Genomic DNA, 24,887 nt, shown 5'->3' with positions numbered 1-24,887 from the left:
TCTCTGCCTTTTTGTAATGCAAAGCCATTAACTATATATAGCTCAGTGTCTCTTTGGTCAGCAAAAAACAACTCAGAAACACAACCAAACCAATCCCTTCTTCTACAATGCAACATGTTTTTAATTAAGAAAGAATGCCAGGATGAAGGAGACCTTACAAGTTCAATAAGCTGAGACCATTCAGTTTTTGGAAGTGGGGGAATAGGGTTAAGGTTTTCATTGTAAACTTCACATGTTTTATGTTAATACAACTATTTCAGCCCTTTCTTGACTTTCTGATCATGTCTTTTGACAGGAAAGGGAGTATTTGTTTTGTCTGTTTTTAACTCTCAGGAAAGCAAACTAGAACTGTCCAGAAATGTCTATCCTTTATTCTGACCTCTGCCTTCCAGAAGGAGCAGTTTAGGCATGATGAATTTACCAGAGAATGGAAGTATGAAATTCCCTTTCTAATGCAAAAATCTTACCTGGGTAATCATTCTTGTCTACATCTGAGTCTCCTCTCAGAGTGAAGCCAAATCCCGAAGGCATGGACTGAGAGGCCCAGGCTCCATTGAGAACCTGGGAAGGGTTAGGATTTAACCCATTACTGTGTCCATTGTAAATGAGCACTTTCCCTCTTCTGTCTTCTCCTGCAAATGGTGCACCAATAGCAATGTCTTCAGAGGAAAAAAAAAAAAAAAGGATAAAAAGAATGGGCACAATTAAAAATTAACTCCCTGCAGGAAAACAGACTCAAATTGCTTCTGCTACAAACATGCAAGAACTTCATCATTCTCTATTTCTGAATGTATTCTAGTTTAAAGGAAAATATACAAAATGCTAGCAGTGTTTTTTCTGTGTCAAACTTTCATGACAACAGCTTATAAAATAATCCTATCAAGAGGTTATTTAATTATACTAAATAGCCAGTCCACATTGGATTCCTCTACATTTTTCCAGGGCAGTTAATTAGCTTTAATAAACCAAGATCTAATGAATGCCTGCTTCTACTTTCATATTTTTAAACAGGTACAAATTTTCTTTGATTTCTTCGATCACCTGTTAATAAGGAGCAGCTGTTAGATAAAACTAATTTTCTTTTTCCAGATAACATATCCTACATAGACAAAAAACTTCATCCCCTCAAACACCCAATGCTTTAGAATGCAAAAGAGAACAGTGGAATATAATGTTTTCATCTATATCAATTCATCATTTTATTGATGGAATAGTACTGAGTCAGGAATTTCACAAGAGCTCTTAGGCACTATGGAATGAAACAGTTCAATCCTTAAAAATGAGGTGCCATATCCAAGAAGCAGAATTTACAGTACTCTTTTTAGTTTCTGTGCATGGGATGTGGAGACAATATTGTCCAGACTGAGAACCAACAGCTGCTGTAGCTGAGCTAAATAATAGGAAACAATAGGGGATATGTATCTGTAGCTCTCATTTTTGGTTTCTGATCTAGTAAATGATGCTGGATTTCTTTATTAAACTTGAATTGAGCACCTGGACTCTGTAGCTTCACTCTAATGGCAGAAGCACGTCAAAGCTCTATGACTGGCATATCCAGTTATGAAGAAGACTCTGGCTCTAGAATCTTCTTAGTCTTTCTACAGTGAGAGAGAAAAGCAGAAATGTCTTCTGCCTACCTCATCTGAATTCTGGACAGACAGGAGACCAACACTGCCTGCCCAGAGTAGCTGAGGGTATCTGCTATTGCTCACAGGTAGAAAGCAGGAATTCTCCACCATTAGGTTCAGCTGTGCTGAACTCCATGGTGGGATTCCAGGATAAGTCAGTGAGGGTGCTCTCAGGAGTCACAATCCAATGGCTCCTACCCACAGGATGGTATTCATACTCTGTATACTCTGAATCCCAGTGCACTTCTATGACTCCTGACATGAATGATCCCTCCCACAGCAGCCACACAATCAGGACATTGCCCCAGAATCTAGTGGCTAGAGCATTGTGAAAAACACCCCAGGAGGTACTTAATTACTCCTTAGTTCATTAATTTTTCCTTAGTGGGACAGCTATTCTAAAGGCTATTGTGCAAAACAGCTCTTCCAGGAAAAAAACTTCTTGGTGTTTTAGATGCAAAGATACCTGCTTTGAAGATCCCTAACATCCTGGAAATAAGAAGTAAGGTAATGCATGCAGGGAAAACCAAGATGCCACTGATCATGTCTAGGAGGCTAACTCTAGGTGCTCAAGGTATCCCAGCTTTCTCAGGTAATCAAGCAGTAAGTTTAGTTTTTCTAGTTGCTTGAATGTGGACTGCCAGTTAACTTACATGAACATTTTGTTGTGTGCATGTGCTATAAGCATTTAAAAGAACCCATTATGCATTGGTTTTTCAGTACTTAAGTACCAGTGGAAGGCTGACTCCAAAATAGTACTTTTGTACTTGCCCAATTCTTTCATTGTTGACAAAATGCTCCATGTACTGAGCCTCATTGTTATCAAAATCTTCCAAGCATTTGAGGAGATAAGAACTCTGCTTTCAATAATATGAAACATCTTAATCAAGTAATTAAATGCTATTATAGTTATAAAACAAAAGGTATTTTTATTTAAAAAAACCCTAACATTTAGTAAAAAATCACAATGTAGTCAATATAACTGCCCTCTTATTGGTCACTTTTCATATTTGGGTCTCAATATCAGTTTCATTAGCATTAGTATTACTAATTCTCATGAATTTCAAATATGTTACAAAGCCTTTTCCAGCACAGCACAGACACAATATTTGCTGCTTGGGCATTTGTAATTTCAGTGTTAGAAATACACTACATTACATTCACATTACCATTATATCCATCCTGATTGAGATCTCCAAGGTGTGTGATGGCACTGCCAAATCTACCAAACACTTCAGTGCCTGTAAGAATTTGTGCATCGTGGAAGAGGAATGCACTTTCCTGCAGGTACAGATAAACTTGCCCAACTTCTTTAGGCTTGCTCTCAAATTCTCGTTCCATAAAAAGAGGGGCACCGACTAGGATATCATCTAAACTGGAAAAAACAAAAAAACTGCGTCACTGAGAGACTGAGTGTAAACAACACAGTTTATACATTTGCTAAACAAGAAGCTGATAATTATCATACATTCAGACTAACTGAGGTAAGAAGGCACTTCTGGAGTCCCAGTTCAAACACTTGGTCAAAGCATGGTCAATTAGGGAAGGCTGTCCACAGCTATACTCAGTTCAGTTTTGAATATCTCCATGGATGGAGTGTCCACAACCTCTCTGGGCCACTACTTCCAGTGTCTGATCATCATCACAGCCAAAATGTTTTTTTCTAGGTTTAAATGGAATTGCTTGTACTTCAGTTCATGCCCACAAGAGACACTGAAAACTTAGACTTTGCAATTGATGATGCAGAAGTCAGGAATCTAAGAGTGAATCTGTGTCACTGGAACAAATTCTGTAGATCTGTTTTACTAACAGTGCCAGCAAGAGACAAATTTTAGTATTAAATCTAGTTTTTGCAAATTATACATCAGTAAGTGACCAAAAGAAAAAAACCCTGCCACTTTACAACAGATTTGTGAGTAACATACATGAAACACAAGTAGAGCATCAATTAACAGAGAATGCCTCATCACTTCATATAGAAACTGGGAGACAAAGCCAAAGCCCTATTTCTGAAAACACTTCTGTTCAATATTAGGTACACAAGTAGTTGCAGTGCTCATATAATTTTCTGTACAGAGTATTAAAGAGAAAGGACATAATCAAATCATAAAAATAAGATGCTTAGAGGAAAAAGTCTGTCCATTATGCTACTCCAAGAAGAATCAGTAAAAAACACAGACCAATCAAAGCATATTTTGCATGTTGTTGTTCTAAATAGTCATTTTTCAAAACATATTACCAACATTTATCTAGAGGGAATAAAAAGATCCTTTCATGAACTGTGAAGAATAAAAACAAGTGGGATTGACAGACTTATAAAAAGCAGAAGTATTCTTAATGGATTATTCTGAGATATGAAATGATAGTATCAGATTAATTGCTCAAGCCCCAATAATAAAATAATTTGCATTACATTCAGTGGTCATTGATCATCTGTATTAAGGAAGTCTGTTACTTCAAATAACTAGAAATACTTGATCACAGAATATTTAATTTGGAAAACATATTCTCTTGCTCTAATGTGAAAAATTTTCAAACTTTGTAAAACTCAGAGAAAACTTTCTATTCACAATTCGTCATATTTCCAATATGAGGTTTTATCCATTAGCAAACCAAACAGTAAAATTGCATTACATTGTTTTTCCTAATCCTGATAGAAAAAAAAATCTGTATGATTCAGCAATATCTCAGCCACTATTTTCCCACAGATGTATACTATGATTCTAAGAGAGACACTGTAGAATTTAGCACAGAATATTTCATCTAAAAAAAAAAAATCATTGTAGAACTTACACATTATATAAGTTGTGACAAAATACTTCTAGGAATGTTATTTTTCTACTAAGTTTTATAGCATGTTTCCATAAAGGAAAGTGCAGTTCCAAATGTCAGGTCATTTGGTACAGCTGTCTATTTTTTATGTTAGATTTTGCCCTATGGCATAAATAACTAAAAAGGAAGGAAGCAGATGCTGATTTGACATCAAAGGTGGGATTTTTCTTTCACACTAAACATTAAAAGTCTTCCTCTACTAATGGAAGATGTTTGTGGTTGGGACAGAATATCAGCTGAAATGGTTGCCATGAAACAATAGCAACAACAGAAAGAAATAATGAATGCTCTTTTAAAAATAAGTAATTTTACATATGCCATGTACTAAAAGCATTACACAGTAGGACTATCATCAATTACTATTTCAGTACCTCACAGTCCAGATATTCCCAGTACTTTGGGACCCCACAGAGTTCAGTGCTGTAGAAACCATGAAATAAAAGATGTGCTTGCCTCCCTTGAATATTTTACAAATGAGCAATTTTAAGACTAAAGGAAGATTTTTTTAGAGATGAGAAGGAATCAAATGACTGAGAGTCAGAAAGCTCCCAGCACACTGATGTAAAATAAATATATACCCAGATACCTTTAAAACCCTAGTCCTAGAGCAATATCTAGAGTGCCTAAAATGGTGAAAAGAGAAACTACTTATTGTGTACTAAAACTCTCTAAGCAGAAGCCTAACCCAGAACACAAGATTCACCAGGTGATACAGAAAGCAAGCAGACAGGAGCTGGAGCCTGTTGAACAGGGAGCACAGCATCCCAGCTAGAAGTGCACAGTACTGGATTACTTTTCTGGCAAAACTTCAACTTTGCTAAAATAAACGACTGTATAAAATGCATGAACAGTCCATGGAGAAGGGACCAGAATCTGGTAGCTAAGATGGCTCATCTTCTGATGTACTGAGGGACAGGTGGAAGGAGGGCAGTCACTTAATACACTGACCTATTTTTCAGCTGGTTATGGACAGCAGAGCCACCTGATGCACCCACAAAACTTGGTTTGTCTTCCCTCCAGGTACTCAGATGTATTGCCCCACCAAGGCCTTCCTTTTCTCACCCTCTTAAATTTTCCCCCTTCTCCTTCAGAGCTGAGCCCTGTAGGTCAAAGCACGCTGCTTCAGCAAGTCCTCTGCAAGAGGGAACTCCCCCTTAGGCAATTCTAGAGGTTTGGGATTAGAGTTTGGGTTTTTTGTGCTGTCACAGCAGTGTACTATAGCTGGAAAGGAAGGGTTTGTCAGCTACCCAACCTCTCTCTGATCCTCATTTACTTCCTTCTGGTTCCTCTTCAAGTGGGTAAAATAAGCAAACAATTGCTGCTTACCCTAATTTATACTCAGTTCTACCTCCCATCTTCTACAACTTAATTATTTAGATAGCAAGCAGTCAAGGGGGTATGGGGGGGTGTGTGTACTTGTTGGCTTCTAAGTGCCTATGTGGTTAGTATGATGCATTTTGTTGGTGAAAGAGGATATTTCAATTGGCTTTTTAAATTGTAGGGGTTTGTATTTACAAAATTGAGAGTTCTGAGTCAAATTCAGTTTGATGTGATTACTTTTAAAAAGCCATATGAGTAAATAAAAGCAAAAGCCCCTGGACGGTAATACTAAACCATGAAATGCAGTTCAGCATGCAGTGCTATTTTAAACTGGTTCATTAGGTTTCATTATTGCCCTAAGATGCTAGAGTTAACATAAATTATATATTAATTTTTGCTCCAACACAGAAAAGTAACCCGCCAGTATTACTTCCCTTATGATTAAAAAAAAAAAAATCTTTAAAAAGCACAAAGCTGACCACCTGCTGAGACTGTGTGCCATTCCTTTGTATCCTGCAGAGTAATAAAAAGCAGGACTATGGGAAATGTCAAGAGGTCAAAGTATAACTATGGAAAGCTTTGATATAGGCCAAATAAAAAAACCAGTAAACAGTTTATTTCACTATTTTTATTGGATTGATTCAGCCTAAATTGAAAGTGCTCTCTTTTTCTCTCTTTACTAGGAATGTAGCTTGTAAGTTGATGGCAAACTTGATTTATTAAGTTTCATTGTGGATTTCTCAGTATTAGCAACAGGCAACTAAAGGGTAGTTCAAACAGTATCCTCAATTTCCCTGTTCTGCCTACAGTCCTGATGTGGTGCAGATAAAACTGCATGATTCACTTTGCTGTACCCACAGAACTACTGGGCCAGATCTACAGAACTTTTTTTTTCCTAAGATGAGCCTAATCTTTGAGCCATATTATGAGTCTTATTACAGCAAAGCACTATTCCTAATAATCTTGTGTTCTTTTTTTCTGCAAATAACTTAATTGGGTTTCTCATACTGATGAGGCCACCACTACCCCCTCATCTTTAGCTGAACAAAATGCCTAAGTGAATTTGAAGTGTTAATTTCCTTTTGCTTTTTTCTCCTCCTTTACTCTTCCTTTCAGATAAATATTTCTATTGATTATATGTGCAAACCAGCAAAGGCAGGCTACATATCTAATCAGACATGTTTATCCAGTAAAGCTTTTTGTGTTTTGTTTTCTGTGGGATGTTTGGATCTCAGGAAGAGACTTTAGATTTCATTTAAGATATAGACTGGGAGACCACACAGGCCTCAACAGCAGTTTGATTATATTATTGACATAAACTGTGGTTTTAGAGGTACACAGAAAGTATGAGACCTGCCAAGTAACCCTAGGGTTAACAGGAAATAACCTGCACAGGAAACAGTTTGGTTCAATGAGAAGTTAAATAAGTACCCTGAAAGTCTAATGAGTGTCTATTGCACCTCAGATGAATGTTCCTTCACCCTTTCACATTTGTAATACTAAATAATTTCTGATTCTGTATATCAGAAAAACCAAAATTTTCAAAAGCTGTGATACTATGACAAAATTTAATCTCAGAAACTTGATAAGATTTGAGTTCTGTGAAGCCACCATGGAAACTGCTGAAGCTTCTGTTCTGTTGTTGTTGGTTTTTTTTGTAACTGCAATAACATTTACCACCTTGTTATTTTTCTCTTCTCTTGCAAAACTCAATCTTTAAAGGGTCACTAGTCACTGATGAGAAGCAATGACTTAACCCAGAAAAATTATTTCATGCACTATGTTTAAGCACTTAATAAGAAATGATCACAAGAAAAACATATGATGTAGACATATCTGAGGCATTTTGCAATAAGCAATAGTACACTACATCTCTAAATATTATCCAGGCTCATATTTGTGCAGACTTCCAAGCCTCTGAGTTTCAGGGATCTTTATCTCCTTGCTAGATAGCTACTATAAATATTCTCTTACTAAAGTCCTCTTCTTCTAAAATATTTAATCAGACTTTACATGACTTGAAAGTTAACAAGGGTTTTGTTCAACAGAGCCTGAAACCCCCAAGTATCTTAGGGATAATGATCCCCAGGTATCATGATCCTGAGATTGGAGCATCTTAATCCCTCTGACACACACAATGCCTGCTGTAACAACTATGGGGCACAGACAATTGCTGGTCCTCAGGATGATAAACACGGATGGCCAACCAGCAGATGAAGAAATGAGGAAAGAATAGCTGATGATATTAGAAGGCTTTTAAAATTGAGAAGTAAAGCTATGGATGAGAGAATTTTCCTGTATGTGAGAAAGGTGAGAGTCAGAAATTCATTCTCCCAATGTCTTCCCTGTGGTGCAATTTATTCACTGTTCTTTTACCTGGATCTGTTTCCCAGGACTCTGGACACTCCCCTGACACACTGCTTTGAATAAACATTCAGGAAGATAAACTCACCCAGACTAGGCCTTCAAATACTCATGCCACTGTGGCTGCACAAAGATAAGTCTATGTGGAAATTAAAATTTGAGAAGCAGAGAAGCCAAGAGAAGCATTTTGAGGCATAAAGCACCCGAGAACCTACATTTATTAATAAATATCAGTAATTGCTTCTATTAATGTTCAGTGGAGCTGAATATATTTTGTAACCTACCCATCATTGTTAACATCAGATACTGCAACTGTGTACCCAAAATAGGACGCCATCTGAAAATAAAAAACAACAGATAGGCTTTCATATTTCATATAAAATGTAAAGTTTTTTTACTGATAATCCTCTTTGATGCACTAGAGATACAATATTTCATCACACAGTTGCTTGACATTACCTGCTCACCAGTGAAGTTCTGGATAAAGGTCAAGTCAGAGGAATTAATTATTGAGACCTGAAAACAAAAGAATAAGGAAAGTTTCAGGCACACATGGAGATGCTACAGCATGACATCACTGCAAAAGAATTTAACACACTGAAAGATGGTCCAAGAAAAAACAGTGCTTTTTCTGTCTCACCACAGCTATCCTGTATGATCTTGAACAAATTGCTAAGATTTCATGACCCTCAGGCTCCCCATGAAAAAAATAGGGAAAAGTATTTCTCTTCCTTGCTGGACACTGAACAACAGCAAATCACAGACTATCAACTAATCAGTGACTAGGCATGAAAACATGAACTTAAAACATAAAGAAGTATACACAGATACATAAATATATATACATACATCTATACACCCTTTTCCTAAAAATTCTACAAAATGTCCCAGAGATACCAGGAATTTGGGGTCCACAAAACTAGAGAACGTGTCTGTGGTTGTGATCTACTTTTCCAGTCAGGTTACTTGTGGAACTTTTTGCCTACAAGTTGACAGCTGTATTCACAAATGTATATTGTTCTCTCCCTTCCCTTCTAACTGCATAGGATGACTCTTTGCATCTGGATTTCAGTGTATACACTTACAGCACTGACAGTAAACAATGGGTATAAATAATCTGAACTTGGACTCCTCTGCACTGTGGACCCAGCACTGCACAAAAATATGCTAACCTGTGTGTGAGCTTAGGTCTGATAACACTCAGTGGGTAGGGATACTAGTCAGACTCAGAGCATGTCATTGTAATTGTGGCTGCCTAGTGAAAACAGACTTCAGAAGGGACTAAGTGCTTACCATCCAAAACCCAAACCAGTAAAGGCATTCCAACCCAGGCAGATAAACCTGAGGGTGAAAGTCAGTGGAAGTTTTTCCTGATTTGAAAGTTTTTTATGAAGGAGACAGAAAATATAATGTAGCACTTAACCTTACAAATAGCTTAATTGCCTTCTTACTATGAAAAACATAAAATGAAGGTCCAGTACATACATAGCCAAAGTTCTGTGCTCCCCTTGGGACTCCAGCAACCAGCTCTGAAAGGATAAATGATCAACAGTGAACTGGTTTTGCAATCTGAGTTGTACATGCAAGATGCATCCCACACCACTTAAAATTTCCTTGATACATATTTCAAATCCCTTAGGATTTTGATTTGTGGTCTGTATCTGAAAGACCTGTAAATCACTTCAAGCCATTATTTCATAGGACTATAGCATTCATTCGGTTCATTTACTTGCACAAAACATTACATTTTGACTTTTGATCCATCCATGGATCTCTTTCTGTTTAGCATTGCTTAGCATAGCACAGTATAATAAAGTTCTTGGTAGAATTCAGCTTGCTAACTGGCAGTTGTGTACTGATGGAACAAGAATTAGTTATGGCATCACATACTAGAGCACAGAAGCTAAACAGAACTGTCCTTACAAACATTTCTTTTCTTTTTGCCTACCAACAGTTTGTCTCATCCATTATTTCACTGGATGCCATGTAAGTGCTTGACAAATTCTGCACAGTCTATCTAAAAGCATTACAAGGACATTTTTGTGAGTGGCATTGGAAGGTGAATAAGAACATTAAACATTAGACCTAGCTGCCTTCTAGGAGTAATTTTGCTCAATGGCAAAATCTTAAACTACTAGTAGAAAAAGGGAGTAAAAAAAAGAAGGAAGAAGGAAAGTCTCAGCCTGCAGTCATGCGGTGTAAACCTTGCCTCATTAGGATATCTGTATCAGAAGACAGCAGCAGGAAGTTCAGATAACAGAGCACCTCAGCCACCTGCTTGTCCTGACCAAGCCTTCCTCTGTTCCTCACTGGCATCGTACGCTCCCCTCTGACTGAATGTGTTTGCTCAAGGGGAAGGGGAAGTACTAATGAAAGCCTGAACATGACACAGGATGAATCTCGAGTCAGCCAACTATGCAGTATTTCTGTGCCAGTCATTCACATGAAATACTGATTCAAAAAATCATCCATTATAGAACTCTGAGTATGCATTAAAAACCAGCCAAAGATGTTGCCTTCCATTACTGGGGGTACCTCTTTTTACACATCATAATGCTTGGCTCAAAACTGTGTGGTTTTGTATTTAATTATTGAATCCTTCATAATGCAGGACAGGCGACTTTTACTTCAGATGGGTTAAGCAGCAGCAGCTCTGGAGCACTGGGTTTACTTGTGGAAATGTACTATGTCCCTACTGGCCTTGTGAGTCTGGACTACAGAGCTGTTCAGCCACTCAAGAGAGCCACCCCTTATGGAATTCAAATTTTTGTGTTACTTGAATTCTGTTATGTTTTACTGTCTCAGGAAAAATTGTCTCTGAGAATACTGAGTTCAGACAGCTTAAGTCTCACCAGTATTTCAAATGTATAATAGGTATGTTCCTGTGCAGAGACCCAAAACAAGGAATTTAATCTAAAGTGCATGGCCATATGGTTTTCATTCAAGTACACAGGTGCTTACCTTGTTCAGAATCCCCAGTAAATTCCCCAGCAGCCACTGAGTATCCTGTTTAAAGATAAATTAAAAAAAAATCCAACTTGATAAACAATTTCTTTCAAAAAATATGCAAGGACCATCAGATTTGTCTGTTCAATGGATCTGATGAATGCAACTTTTCTAACATTAGTATACTAAAACTGTGCAGAGAAAAGGAAAATTGTTTATCACACTACTATGACTAAATTAATGTTAGGTTTGAATGTACAAGAAATTGATCCCTTTTCTCCAAAATGAGCTCCTAAATCAATAATACTTAGTAATGCATCTGAAAAAACCACCATGTACTATGGTGTTTTACCCTAATAGCTATTGACACAATTCAGGTCTTCATTATTGTACTGTAATGTGTGAGTATCCTGGCTGAGCTTTATACGGAAAACAGATTTCCAAAGATGCAGTAAAGCACCTCTTGGAGCTTTAGTAAACCTACGAGATAGTAACTACTGTCACAGTAAAGAATTCTTCTGGATTGTATCAGGGACTTTAACTTCAAATCCATGGGAAGCAGTGCAAGGACACACCTTCAAATTCCACTGAATCTCTTCTATAACTGTGTGAAGAAAAACCTGCCTTACATGCAGAAACATGTCAGTATCAAGAAATTCTTAGAGATCAGTACTAATAAGTAGATAAGGAGTCTTTTTTCTATTAATTACATAAAATCTTCAAATTGACTTTTGTTATTGCTTACTTTAATTGTATCTTTTAAATATTACTGAGAATAAATTGGGTACTTGTGTAGTGCTGTACAAAATACCACAGAACTTAATTTGAATTTACCTAATAAAAACTGAAATTGCCTTTAATTACATTAAGTTCAATCCATCATCTTGCAATGGGATCTTCCCATACATACATGGGAAGATTTTGTATTTCTGCCTAATTATTTAAGATCAACTAATAAGAACCCTAACAAGCCATTCAAGAACTCAACTGTCAAACCCTGTTACTGTGCATCATTTTAAGAATGTTAGTAATCTTGCTGAAGTAACCAGCAAATTACTGATTTGCTGTTGGGCTTAAGGCAAAACATGTTCAAACCCTCTCACAACTGGGACAATAGTAATGTAGGTCTTGTTTTCATACTTATGTAAGACTCACCCTTTTAGAACATATTGCTAACTCATACAGAACTCAGCTTACCCATGTAATTGTCATCATATGAGGGTGGTGCCACTCCTGTTTGCTTCTCTCGTGCCAGTTTCCTCAGAATATCCTTGAAGGAATAATTTGCAATGATGTCCGCAACACTTGCAGTGATTACCTGACCTGGATTTAAACAGCTTCATAAATGAAAGGGACCTAAAAGAGGGCCAGATTCTATAAAACAGGGCTAGCAGAACACCAGAACAGAGCAGAAAGGACGCTAGTACTGCACAAAGAGCAGATAACTCCTCTCAAGCTTTCTCCATTATTACCCTGGAAGTCTCAAGAGTACACATAGATCATTAAAAAAAGGCACTGAATATCTCTTGAACCATTACAAAAACAACTTCAGACCCATTTCAATTTACTAATTCAAACTAAAGTCACTGCACTGTACAAATGTAGTAGACCAACGAAAGCAATTTCTCAATGGAGAATTCAAAGCTATGAATTCCCTACAATCAAAATCAATTAGATCTTCTTTTAAAAAAATGCAAAAACACACATCAAAGAGGCTGACAGTGGGCAAGCTGGGAATCAGAGGCTGGGAATCAGCTACATCAGACATGTAAGAACAGCTTAAAACAAAAATAACCTCTTAATCCTTTACTGAAACAACCTCAGGGTTTTTCTACACAAGCAATTGCATCTTGGAAGCTACAGTGATGCCACAAATGAACTTAAAATCCATATTGATAGCTATAAAAGGTTGTGTTCAAAAATGAAGTAACAAACATTTTTAAAATAGTATATTTGTTCTACAAATATTAGCAATTTTTAAACCTGCAGTATTTCTAGGGAAAAATTCAACTTATTAATTAAATTACAAATATACCAAAATACCAACATAAAAATAGTTATTTGCATTTGTTTAACTTCCTATACAAACCACATCCTGGATTTTCATGGCTTATTTTTATGCTCAGTTTCTTGTTAAGCAATTCTTTTGATTTATATTTGTTGAAAATAAGATCAGAGACTGGTTATCTTAAACAAAAAAAAAAAAAAAAAAAACAACAACAAAAAAAACCCAGTGGTAATACCAATAATACTTTCTCCTTCACTTCTTAGATCCAGTTAACCAGCCAGATGAACATACCTTGCCAATAAAAACTACCGGGCCCGCCTACTATCAGGTCTCCATTCTACAAAAAGCAGAATTAAAAAAAAAATTACACAACAAAAGAACAAAATTACACAACAAAATTAAGTTGCATGGGAAAAAAAGCAATTTAAATGATCAAAACAATATCAGAATCGTGATAAAGGAGAATAGCCATGCTCAAGGAAAGGATGTAGGTGCACAGATGGGCAGGAAAATCCACAGTTAAAAAAAGGTCAAAATCACCCTATGCATCTGCACTTGAATGAAAGCCATTTATTTTTCACTAATATAACATCTCAAAAATTGCTGCTTAATGGTAACAAAACAAAGTTAACAGAAAAGAGGTTGCTCCAATTCAATGAAACTACAGTAATGTTTTAGAGAGAATTATACAATGCAGCTGCAGAACACTCAAAAGTGAAGTGAAGCCCTGGTGCTGCAAATAATGGCCCAGATAACAACAATCACACAAAGTTTATCTTTTCTCCCACAACATTGTTACTGAACCCCCTTTAATTTAAGAAAACCTAGTCCTTTCCCTTAGGTACTTTCATCCCCACATGAGAATGGTTTTACTCAATGACTAGTCTGCCACCAAAAGCATCCTTTGGTTATTTTTGTGGATGTTACAGCCAGAAAACTAGATAAGTTTACCCAAAATCAGCCTGGGAGACTTTAGGGAGCTGGAGATAAACAATGATATCTTATTATTAAAAACAACCTGCAGGTATTGTTTTCCTACTGTCTGTTTCCTTGTTATTCTCAAAGATTGTTTATGAGAGGGCATCTTGTTAATTAGCCAGTCAGGTGAAATGTATTAACTAAATGACCAATCAAGTCCACCTGAATTGGAATAGTGTCTAAAAAGGAGCAGTCTGAAATAAATGGGTGCTATATGTCACTCAGCCTTCTGATGGCTTTGTGTCATTTCTTACTAAACAGTGACATATTTTAACTTTTTAAAATTAGTTGGTGCCTGCCCCACTCCTTCCTGAAAGTCAAGGAAAGCATTTTGAGTGAGATAGACTGAGATAGAAGCATATAGAAGTTTTTGCCTAATTATCTGTTAAGATAGACTGAGACAAAGTGGAATGCTGCAGGGAAAAGCATGTGCTGATTGAGTATTTCTTTTTATTAATGAAACAAGAAAGTTTGAAGCTTGAAAAAGAGGAAAGAACTTGCAACAACTTCACAAAAGTTTCCATATCCAACAGCATGGAGATAACCTCATGATCACTGAGACAGCACTTGAACCCTGCGGATATATCATAATGACATTTGGTCAAAATAATTCAGAAGTAGAATCTCACCTTGTAAAAATCTAAGCTGAAACCTGCTTGACAAAAGCCTTGTCCTTCAGGATCTGCATTGCCTGCAATCATGAAGGTAGAAGCATTTTATTGATTTTAGTGCATGTGGAAGATAACACAGATACTCCTGGAGCTGTGACACTATGAAATGTAACACTACCAAAATATGCGAAAATACATATTATTTTTTAGAAGAGGCAGAGCAAATCAAGACCTTTTGCAAGACCCTGATCATGCAGTCCCTTGTGAAAAATAGGACCTGCTACTTGGGACTTTCTCCTCCCACTGCCAAGAAAGGACCCTTGAAACAACCATAAAGGATTCAGTTTTAATTTAGCTGGAGATAAAAAAGTTAAAAACTCAACAAGATTGTAGAATGCTCATCACAGTCTGATCTGTCATAAATACAAAAATAAGTGTTTACTACGGTGTTCTCAAAAATCCTTGACACAGTGTAAGGGTCAGGATGTGTACATGGAAAAACAACTTTCCTGCTTCTGACTACTTCTATTTCTATTCTCCAAATCCTTATATAATTGTGCAAAATGTGTTGCCCTGCATCTTATGGAAATTCTATGTGTGCCAGAAGACTGCGGGATTGCAAAACTGGGAGCAGGAAGGGCCACTTGAACTCTCTCTTCAAACGACATAAGCCTTCCCCAAAGGCCCAGTGAGACATCAGTAAGACATAAACCAGATCTTAAGGACACCATTTCTTACAGATTCAGCTTCTTTCTGTGCCTGTCCATGCAGAGACAAGGATTAGGCTTTAAAAGGAAGATACAACAAAACTCTGCTCAAAGCCCTACTACAATAGGCATAGAATGCTGAACAAGATGAATGACTGATAATAACCCAACATGTGGTATTTTCTGCAGACTTCTAGGTGGCTGAATCTGGTTCAAAATATGCATGTGGTTTATCCCTATTCCCCAAGAAGCAAGGCCCAGAGACAGCTACCACATGCTCAGAACAGCACAGAAAAGAGTGTAGAACAGCAGTGTTAATGTGCACGGCTTTCTTCCATGCTGAAAGCTCTTCACAAATGAGCTCTTGTGGATGATACTGGCATGAGCATGATACAGGCTTGTGTGTTTCTATGCAGAGTCTGATCTTCAAATCATGACCTTGTGATGAGACATTTATACTCAGCATAAGTATGAATAATTGATTTAATATGCTGTCTGGTTCTTATCTAGATCTGTTTGCTATGTTTTAAAGCCACAAAAATTGAACCAATTATAGCTCATTACTATAACTGCACACACTTAATTTACTTAGTTTCTCCTTTTTCAATTAATTATACGATAAAGCATCCAATTATAGGCATATAGTTTTATGTTAACTTTTCCTTACACCCTGATTCAATGCAATGACATCACACAGTAACCTTCATTCAATCAAGACTCAATGGTGTGAAGACTGAAAGAATCAACACACTCTGTGCAAAATCAATTCCTTCAACACAGGACTGCTCATATTAATACTTACTGTTGCGACAAGGTGAATATTCAGCATAGGCACTGAAGTTCTGAATTGCTACATAGCAGGTGCCAACAGGGTCCTTCTCTGGGCTGTCTTTAAGGGTTCTCCAATGATACAAAGGAGCACAAGCCTATAAAAACAGAAACACAAAACAGAAGATACATGTACTTTTGCACACTTATGCATCTGGCAAATGTAGTTTTTAATAGGCTGTGTACACAGATTCTCTCTTGTGTTGTATCGCTCACATAACAATGATGACAGAAGAAAATGCAGGATCACTGCTTCATATAATTTCATTATAAATTGAAAAGCACACTGATGTTTCACTTATAGCCCTTGGCAGGTGAAATCTGTCAGGGACTACAAGTCACATTTAAGCCATGTTACAAATACTCTCTAGGTCTGCTTCACAAGTAATATCTTTGCTCTATTACTGCTCATTGCACAGGAGCTGATCCCATAATTTAAGATGCATATCATATATATGTGGCTAAAGGCAATCCCAGTTCTGTCCTGGTATGTTCTAAGATAATTGGTGTAGCAGCAGAACTGATTCCACTTAGCAGGAGATTTGTCAGGTTGTTGTCATATGGTCGATCACAATCATCTGAGTGTCTGCCTGGTAATAATCCCTTATAACCCCTGGTTCAAATCTTCACAGATAGGATACAGTTACAAGGCATTCAACAGGCTGAGCGAATAGATTTTTGTTAAGGAAGCTTTGGCTAGATATTTAATCTTCCATGTTACAGCAGTGGTGTTACAAAAATGACAAAGATAAAAGATATGCAACTTGTGTAGAGAGAAGCATTATCTTTTCTGAAGGTAATCCAGATAATTAGAAAAATAAGAAAAATAAGCTCTCAGGTCTGCACTCATTCCTGACAGTTTCCTATGCCCTGAAACTTTTCATTGCCTGGGAGCGTGAAGACACTACCTCTCCCTGCAACCTTGCCTCTCTAGGATGCAAATAAATCCTTCATTCATGTCCTTTCTTGTCCTGATCTTTCAATTACAAAGCTGTCTACCTCTGGCAAGATATTGCTACTATTAGCCTTCATTCAGCAATCAGTACTAGCTGTATGAACCACAGTGCTACTCAGAGCTTACCACCAGCCAGAGCTTGTGGAGCAATGGCTTAAGGAGCAGGGACACCTCACACACCCCTGCCTAGGAAATCTTGCATATTGAAACAGAGAGCAAAACCAGAGTGCAGCAAAGAGGAGTCTGTGTCCTGTGGGGGTGATTTTAGGTACAGCTGACATCAAGCCAAATGGATTGAAACAAGAACAATATAATCATAAATGCTGACTTAATAGTCTACTATTAAATCTGTAGCTTAAAAAACAAATTCCTGACAGTTTGATGACATTTTCTCTTAGCCTACAAAGCTTAACAGACAAAGCTTTACAGCTTTGCTGTCCAATTTTTTGCCTGAAAAGTGTTGACTATCTGTCAGTTTCAGATTCTGAGAAGAGCTACACCAAATAAATGAAGTTTGGTCAGTACAGACACAGAACATCTGTTAGAGATGAGTTCTTCTAATCACTTGATTAAGATTTCACAAATGGTGGCAAAGAAGTATTTTATTTCAATTTGTGAATTATTTAGTAGAATACAGAAAATGAAAAATGTTCATTTATTTTTAGAATTTTTTAGAATTTTTTATGTTTACTTAGCTTTATAACAGAATAGGGTGATGTTTTACTTGCTACCAGTTTCATTTCAAAATCCTTTTGTAGGTTAACTACATGGCCTTCAATATAAGGGAAAGCATTTCCTTTCAATATTTCCTCCCTTATGACAACTTTTTAAGTAGTAATCGGAAGTTTTAATCAAATCCCAAGGTAAATTTTTGTTTGGCAATTGCAAAAACTAGTAAAACTAATGACCAAACCTATTATTCTTATCACAATTACTTCAGTGCTGTTTTTTAATGTAAACCTTAATGCAATTGGAAATATAAAATGTCTATGTATAAGCAGCATCACCAGCACTTTACTAGGCAATAAAAATACTTGCCCACTGCTGGGCCCCTATCAATACAGGTAAAACATTCAGTGAAACTGGAGAGCAGATACTGCATTTTGATAGCCATTGTGATTTGGAGCTTTTTTATCAGCTGTTTTTATCAGCTTTTTTTGCAGCTGTGTCACCATCACTATGAGATAGCTCTTCAAAACAATGTAAATGTGACAAAAGAAATAAGTGTTTTCCTAACTGAACATTAACAGAGGTTCTTGGCTTTCAAAACATTTCATGACATTCAAATATGCGCAATTTTACTACATTCTGTATTTAACATTCCAGATATATCTTCATAATACCAAACATTTTATAGCAGACAGCTATCAGTTCCTGTGCATCTCTGAAATATGTCCCTTATCGGTTAAAAAAATATCATTCACTTCCACAACAATATGACATTCTGCTGTTTTCACATGGCAGCAGGATCACCTTCACTTGATCAGTTCGACCTGATTTTATAGGTTGCTTTTGTTTTTTGAATGATATACATCCTCTCTTTTATAATTCATGCATAATCAGAAAGTTATTTCCTTAATGTACACATAGAAAGCTATTAAACATATACATTTGAGAAAAAGAAACATTTTTTCTAAATTAATATCAAATGCATAAGACTTACCACAACTTTCTCTTTATGAGCTTTGACTGTTGCCCCAAACCACTGATTTGTCTTAAATTCAATGGGTTCCCTGGTGCCATTGACTTTAATTTTCCTGTTGTCTGACAAAGAAAGAAGCACTATGTTGACTCCTTATTTTTAACATAAGTGAACAGATCAACAGATATATTACATTGCATCCACTTGTCATCATCCAACCCATTCAATAGGAAATTGACTTTTTATTATCACTTAACCTTTTCACTGGACAGCCAAAACCAGCTTAAATTCACACATGAAAATTCAAAATAATAACAATTAAACTTTAGAAAAGAATACACAGGACTGGAGTAAGAAATGCTGTGTTTCCCCCTGAAAAAAAAAAAAAAAAAAACTTTACTTGGAATTTGTGATGAAGAATGAACAAGAATCTACAAAAATAGGTGAAAAGCCCTAATAAGTTTTCTCAGATGTAGTAGAAACTTTCCATGTAAAAAGCATGTTCCATAATTAGATTTTGTCAAACAAATGACATTTCTCAGCATGCTTATTCAAAGACCAATACTACAGATAGCAAAGGACTTAGTTTTTAACAGAATTACATGTGTACACACTGTCACAAGAGACAGCTTCCTAATGTTGCTTTATATACACTCTTGCAGATGTCAGCATAAGAGAAGCCATCTGGGCAAAGATTCAGGCCAATTATAATGCATTTCAGGTTTTAATAAAAAGCAGACATCCCTTCCCTTCACCCTCAGTTCTCTGAAGTAAACTGATTTCCCATATGTTCATGAGCTAGGCTCTTCCCTCACCAGTCATTCCTAATGAACTTTTCAATTTATACATAAGAAGGGCATTACTCCTACCCCCTTGTATCTGCATTCCCTTATGTTTGTTTCTGGTTCATGTCAGGAGGGATTTCAGAAGAATCAATCCTTTTTAGTCATTCGAAGTCTAACTGAAAATAAAACCACATATTGTATACCTTGGAATGTTAAAAAAAGGTAGTGTCAGATCATATTCTAAGGATTTACATACTTTTTAAATAACTGAGAAAAAATACAGCCAACATTTTAAAAAGTCAACACTCCTTGGGATTTGCCCAGCAGGAATACAGGAGATACCTGAATGTTTTCTAGGATGTTAGCTCAACACTGACTTCAGCTTATGGTAACCTCATAAATGTTATAAACTGAATTAGAAAGAAAAATGCATCATAATTGGAGAACAAGGGTATTCTATCTCTGTATTTTTTTCTAATAAACATGAAGGAAAGTTGAATGAGAATGAATCTTCTAAAGTTTGAAAGTCTCTAAGGAAACATCTTCCTTCATGCAAGTATTTGCTTCCATGCTGCACCAATTACAGCAGCTACTGTTGAAGTTCATGCTTAGAGGAGCTAAATTTCAGGAATATTTAGCTCTTAAAAATTCAAGAAGTATAATATAAAATTACTCTAAAAATATTTATTTAAAAAATACATTTTGTTGAAGTTAGGCCTAAACTTGTGTGGATGTGAGAGACAGTGTATTTGACACAGCGCATGGCAGGCGCTGCCAGCTCCTACCTAGTTGTTGGCAACACTACTTTCAATTATTTTTTCCAGTGAAGTCAGACCTTTTCAGACTTTAAAGGTTTCTTTTTTCTTTTTCTAATGCTCCAGCAGATCTGAATATGATCAATGTCCACAGATGGGGTCTTGATACAAACAAAACTTTTGAAGCTTGAAAATCAGCCATGACCAGCTTACAGCTGCCAATGCAAGCCTGGCTCTGAGGATACTCATGGCCTGTATTCTAACTTAAAAGGAGCTTACATTTTCAATCAAAACAATATATTTGTCTATTGGCAAAGTATACCAACATTTGAAAAGAAATTAAATTTTAAAACTTGGACAACCATTTGCAGGATTTATCAAACCACAGCTGAATTTACCAATAAATCTGCAAGAACTGTACATACACACACATGTACAATCCCAACTCATTTAGTGGCATATGGTGTAGTAGGAATCCTTCATCATGTGGCATGGGATTTTCATTATAAAATAATTTGAAAAATATCACAGAAACACGAATTAACAAATAGGGTTTTCCCCCTAGATAAATCTCTTTTGATAGAAATTTTCTAATCAGTTTTGTTCAGCATCCTTGCTAGAGCTATGGAGTCATATTCCCAGTTTCTGAGGTTGTGCCTTAAAATACAGTTTAGTCTTTTGTATGTAACAACTAATCAGCATTTCAGAGTGCTATAAAACATCTACTGCTTTCCATGTAACTTTAGCAAAATGAAGCAACATACACAACTAACTTGTCTGAGTACACACAAGCTGTCATTACTGTGCCTCGCTGCAATTGTCCACTCCTGAGCCAGTCACCCACTTATATGTGAGGACATGCTCTAAGCCACTTCTTTTCCTCCTAAACCAAAACTCAGAGAAGGTCAGAAGAATCATGGCCTAAAAGTACCTAAAGTGCCTTTTTTTTAAACCGACTGTAAATAGCCATGGATGATCATCTTAGATTAGACTCAGATAAAGGCTACTCATTTACCCACATAAATCCCAATCCAGCTTAAAAAAACATGTATATTGCTCAAAGCAGCATTATCTAAGCATTCCAAAAAGTAGCATGTCTGTATCCTGACAAACCATTATATGACAGGGAAATATCTCTCCTTGTGCTATTTATGGGCATCTGAGGCCCACAGGCCAAGCCTATACTGTACCTTACCCACAGCTGTATTTCTGTGAGGAGCAAAAACTTGGTGGGAATTCAGGTTGCATTCACATATCATCTTCTCTTCTGGAGGAGAGTGCCTGGCCCCTTTTAGGAAGGAGTCCAGGCTATCTTGTATCATGATATCTGACTCCAGTGCAACAGTACAAGGCAGCAGCTGGGCTGGGCACACAACGGGCCTGTCCACAGAGAGGTCCAAGGAATGCCTGAGTACAGCTGGATTGCCTCAGAGCCAGCCCAGGAGCTGCTCCAGACGGGCTCAGTCTGCAGGACTCGCAAATTTGGCTTGAGATGCAGCTCTGGAGTCACTCATAGTGATACTGCCTAAGACTGCACTGCAGACTAAGGCCCAGACAACCAAGAGTATGCAAAGAGCAGAGAGATGTATAAATATAAATTTAGGTATGAGAACATCCTTAAATTGCATTTCAGCAAACCCAAAGCACTGCGGGACCCATGACTCCTGTACATGGTACTGCCCTACAATCCAGCTTCAGAAGCAGCTCTGGAGATACAGAAACGTGATTATGAAAACCAGCATTCCTCTGCCCAGTTTTTTAGCTGAGGTACCTAGGGGCTACCAAATGGAAAAATAAAAAAGTCCCTCACTTTGCCAAAACAGTAATTGGACAAATAGAAAAAATTTGAGTTTGGACAGCAAAAAGCAAACCCATGTTAAGAGCAGTAGCACAGATTCACTTGTAGGAATTAAAGCCTGAACCTAGAGCAGGTGTTAGTGAAAATTCATAATTTATACACATTAAATTTCATGCTTTCTGTGGGAATTGGTCTCCTCTCAGTCACTAAGCACATCATAAACAGCTTAATAGGCATGAATCAAACATTTCCCTTACCAATATAATTTTTTATACTAATTAATACCTGCATAAGAGATGTATGGGCAAACACTGGTAATTACTTAGTGTGATTCATTCAGCTCTTAAAACCTTTAAATAAAAAATGCAGCATCTTTCATAATTTAAAAATACTCAAATTAACAAAATCAAATCAAGGTGGTGATCATTCAAAGGTTGGACTCCATGATCTCAGAGGTTTTTCCTGACCTAAATGATTCTGTGATTCTGTGAAAATATTTTAATCAAACTTAACACAGGAAAACAATGCTTCTAGTCAAAGCAAAATACCTGTCTATGTAATACACCTGCAGCTCTTTCACGTAAGTTTTCACCATTCTGGAATTTTGAAAAGTTTTATATCTAAATGCTCTGGGTCTATTTGTCTGTATGTCCTGGATAAACACAGATGTTCATTAATCAGGCATCTGCAACAGGTTCAGCTACACTCTGCCCTCAGATCTGTGCATACATCCATGATGGAAAATCCCTTTCAAATACCTGTTTTGATATATCTGTGTATGTATCTATGCACATCCATAATATAAAAATATAGTTAAAATACAATACATGGATTTCATATATTTGTACATAATTATATATACACAGAGTAGAGGTGAACAATTGCCTAAATCTATCCATATTTGTATAAAATGTGAATACAAATGTATAAAACAAACAAATATCTCTAGAAATTCATACAGGTAAAGGAAAGTGAATATCCCTGACATGGAGATAACACTTGCAATGTTATGTACAGTTTTCAGACATCACTACTTGCAGGTGTTTGGCCAAAAGAAGAGAAAGCAAAGGATGATCTACTTGTGCTCCATCCAGTGTTCAATAGGTAGAGGGAAGAGAGTGCCAAACTCCCATGGGAGGTATGCAGCAAAAGGAAAAGGGGCAACAAGACACAAGTTGCAGCAGGGGAATTTCTGAATAAGTCTTAAGCACTAGAAGAGATGCCCCAGAGAGGCTGTGGCTCTCCCCTTCTGGGGTGGTTTCAGAAGCTGGCTACAAAAGGCTCTGAACAACCTCAGTTAACTCTGAAAGCATCTTTAGTGTTCTTCCCTCTTACAGAAGGGAAGAGGGAGAAGGAAGGGTCCTGGCAAGCTTGCTCCCATCTTCTAGAAGTGAGGGAAACAAGGGAATCTTGACAATCCCACCATAAAAGTCTGATGGTACCACCTGTTACAAAGCAAAGGTAACTCAGTAACTTTCACAGCATCATTGATATTACACCCTCCCCAGAGAGACCGAATTCAAATCACAGCTAAACACTTGGTATGATCTAGGCCACTAAGCCAAACAATTGGTTTGAATTAGTGCTGGGGGGAAAAAGGGACTCCAAAGTGTTGAGGAAGAGTGAGGATATACAAAACAGTGTCATGATGAGAGGAGTTGCTTCTATATTTAGATTTATCTAGTTCTGCAACTATCTATTTTATATCTGGTTTTTACTGCAGCTTAGCTGCTATTCTTATGAGTCATTTTAATTTAATAGATCATATCTAGAGAGCTTTACTTGGACATTCCATGAATCAAAAAAAAAAAAAAGAAATCATCAAACCCAGTAGGATTTTTTCCCTAAATACAATCTGATCAAAAACAAATTAAGACCTCAGGGCTTGAACTAACATAGCTAAGAGTATTTTTTCCTTTCTTTAGATAGGGTTGAGACTTACAAAAGAAACTCATGAGAGTCTATTATAAATCAGAATGCTACAAGTGAATCATGACGTTCCAGATAAGGTCTTACTGGCATAGTGGACTAAAATGTGTCAACATTTAAAAGTACAACAAAGTTCTCTCTCAGCAATTTCTCTTGAGATGCAAATTCTGTTTTATAACAGGATTCTTAAGTTTTCCCCAGAATCTTACTATCTCCACAGCTAATGATTTTTTCATGTAACTAAAGCTCTCCAGTCCCACAATACATCTTCTCCTTATATAGTACCTGGGTTCTGTTACAATCAGCTCAACTGCTGGCCAGATTAGCTCATGTTTTTTATCAACTGCATCCTTGGTCAGAACTGATTTACATCCCCCTTCCCTGCTCCTCTTCAGAGGCTGTTCAGATTTTTTTCTGGCTAGTTTAGAAAAATACAACCTTTTATAGTAAAACTGGTAGAGTTAACTGATAGCAAAGAAAACACCCCAGTGTGTTCCAGAAACTTAAGGGAAGGGGTATCTGAAATTCTGCCTTCAGGACCTAATTTAAAATATAAGAACTTGATGCAGCCTGTTAAGAATTATAACTAAAAGTGACCTTAATAATGAGTTTCCAAAATCTGAACTATTAGCTTTTTACCAGATTTCAAATGCAATAGTGCACTTTAGGGGGTATTTCAGTCTGCTTCTGGCTGCAAGATGCTTTGAATGATTCAGAAGTTGCCTAGTTAATCAAGAGAGGAGAAAGTTTTCTTGTTATTGCTCTCCTGCTACCTCTCCTGGCAGCTGAATGGAAGAGCAC

General features: G+C 36.9%; 1 protein-coding gene across 1 annotated transcript in view; it reads right to left on the bottom strand.

Annotated features, from left to right (window-relative positions):
• The window catches only part of ITGA8 (integrin subunit alpha 8), a 113,226-nt gene that overhangs the window by 82,543 nt on the left and 5,796 nt on the right, over positions 1-24,887 (bottom strand). Inside the window, exons 3-13 of the mRNA XM_071428920.1 lie at positions 18,841-18,941; positions 16,197-16,320; positions 14,706-14,767; positions 13,390-13,435; positions 12,288-12,413; positions 11,106-11,150; positions 9,630-9,673; positions 8,604-8,660; positions 8,429-8,481; positions 2,798-3,003; positions 468-659 (exon numbers count right to left, since the gene is read on the bottom strand). Of these exons, the coding sequence (XP_071285021.1) occupies positions 468-659; positions 2,798-3,003; positions 8,429-8,481; positions 8,604-8,660; positions 9,630-9,673; positions 11,106-11,150; positions 12,288-12,413; positions 13,390-13,435; positions 14,706-14,767; positions 16,197-16,320; positions 18,841-18,941 (1,056 nt within the window). The remainder of the gene's footprint in view (positions 1-467; positions 660-2,797; positions 3,004-8,428; positions 8,482-8,603; positions 8,661-9,629; positions 9,674-11,105; positions 11,151-12,287; positions 12,414-13,389; positions 13,436-14,705; positions 14,768-16,196; positions 16,321-18,840; positions 18,942-24,887) is intronic.

The sequence above is a fragment of the Agelaius tricolor genome, unplaced genomic scaffold (genome assembly GCF_023055355.1).
Source record: "Agelaius tricolor isolate 1412-34295 unplaced genomic scaffold, bAgeTri1.0.p SCAF_6, whole genome shotgun sequence".
Lineage (NCBI taxonomy): Eukaryota > Metazoa > Chordata > Aves > Passeriformes > Icteridae > Agelaius > Agelaius tricolor.
This window is presented reverse-complemented; position numbering and strand designations above follow the sequence as displayed.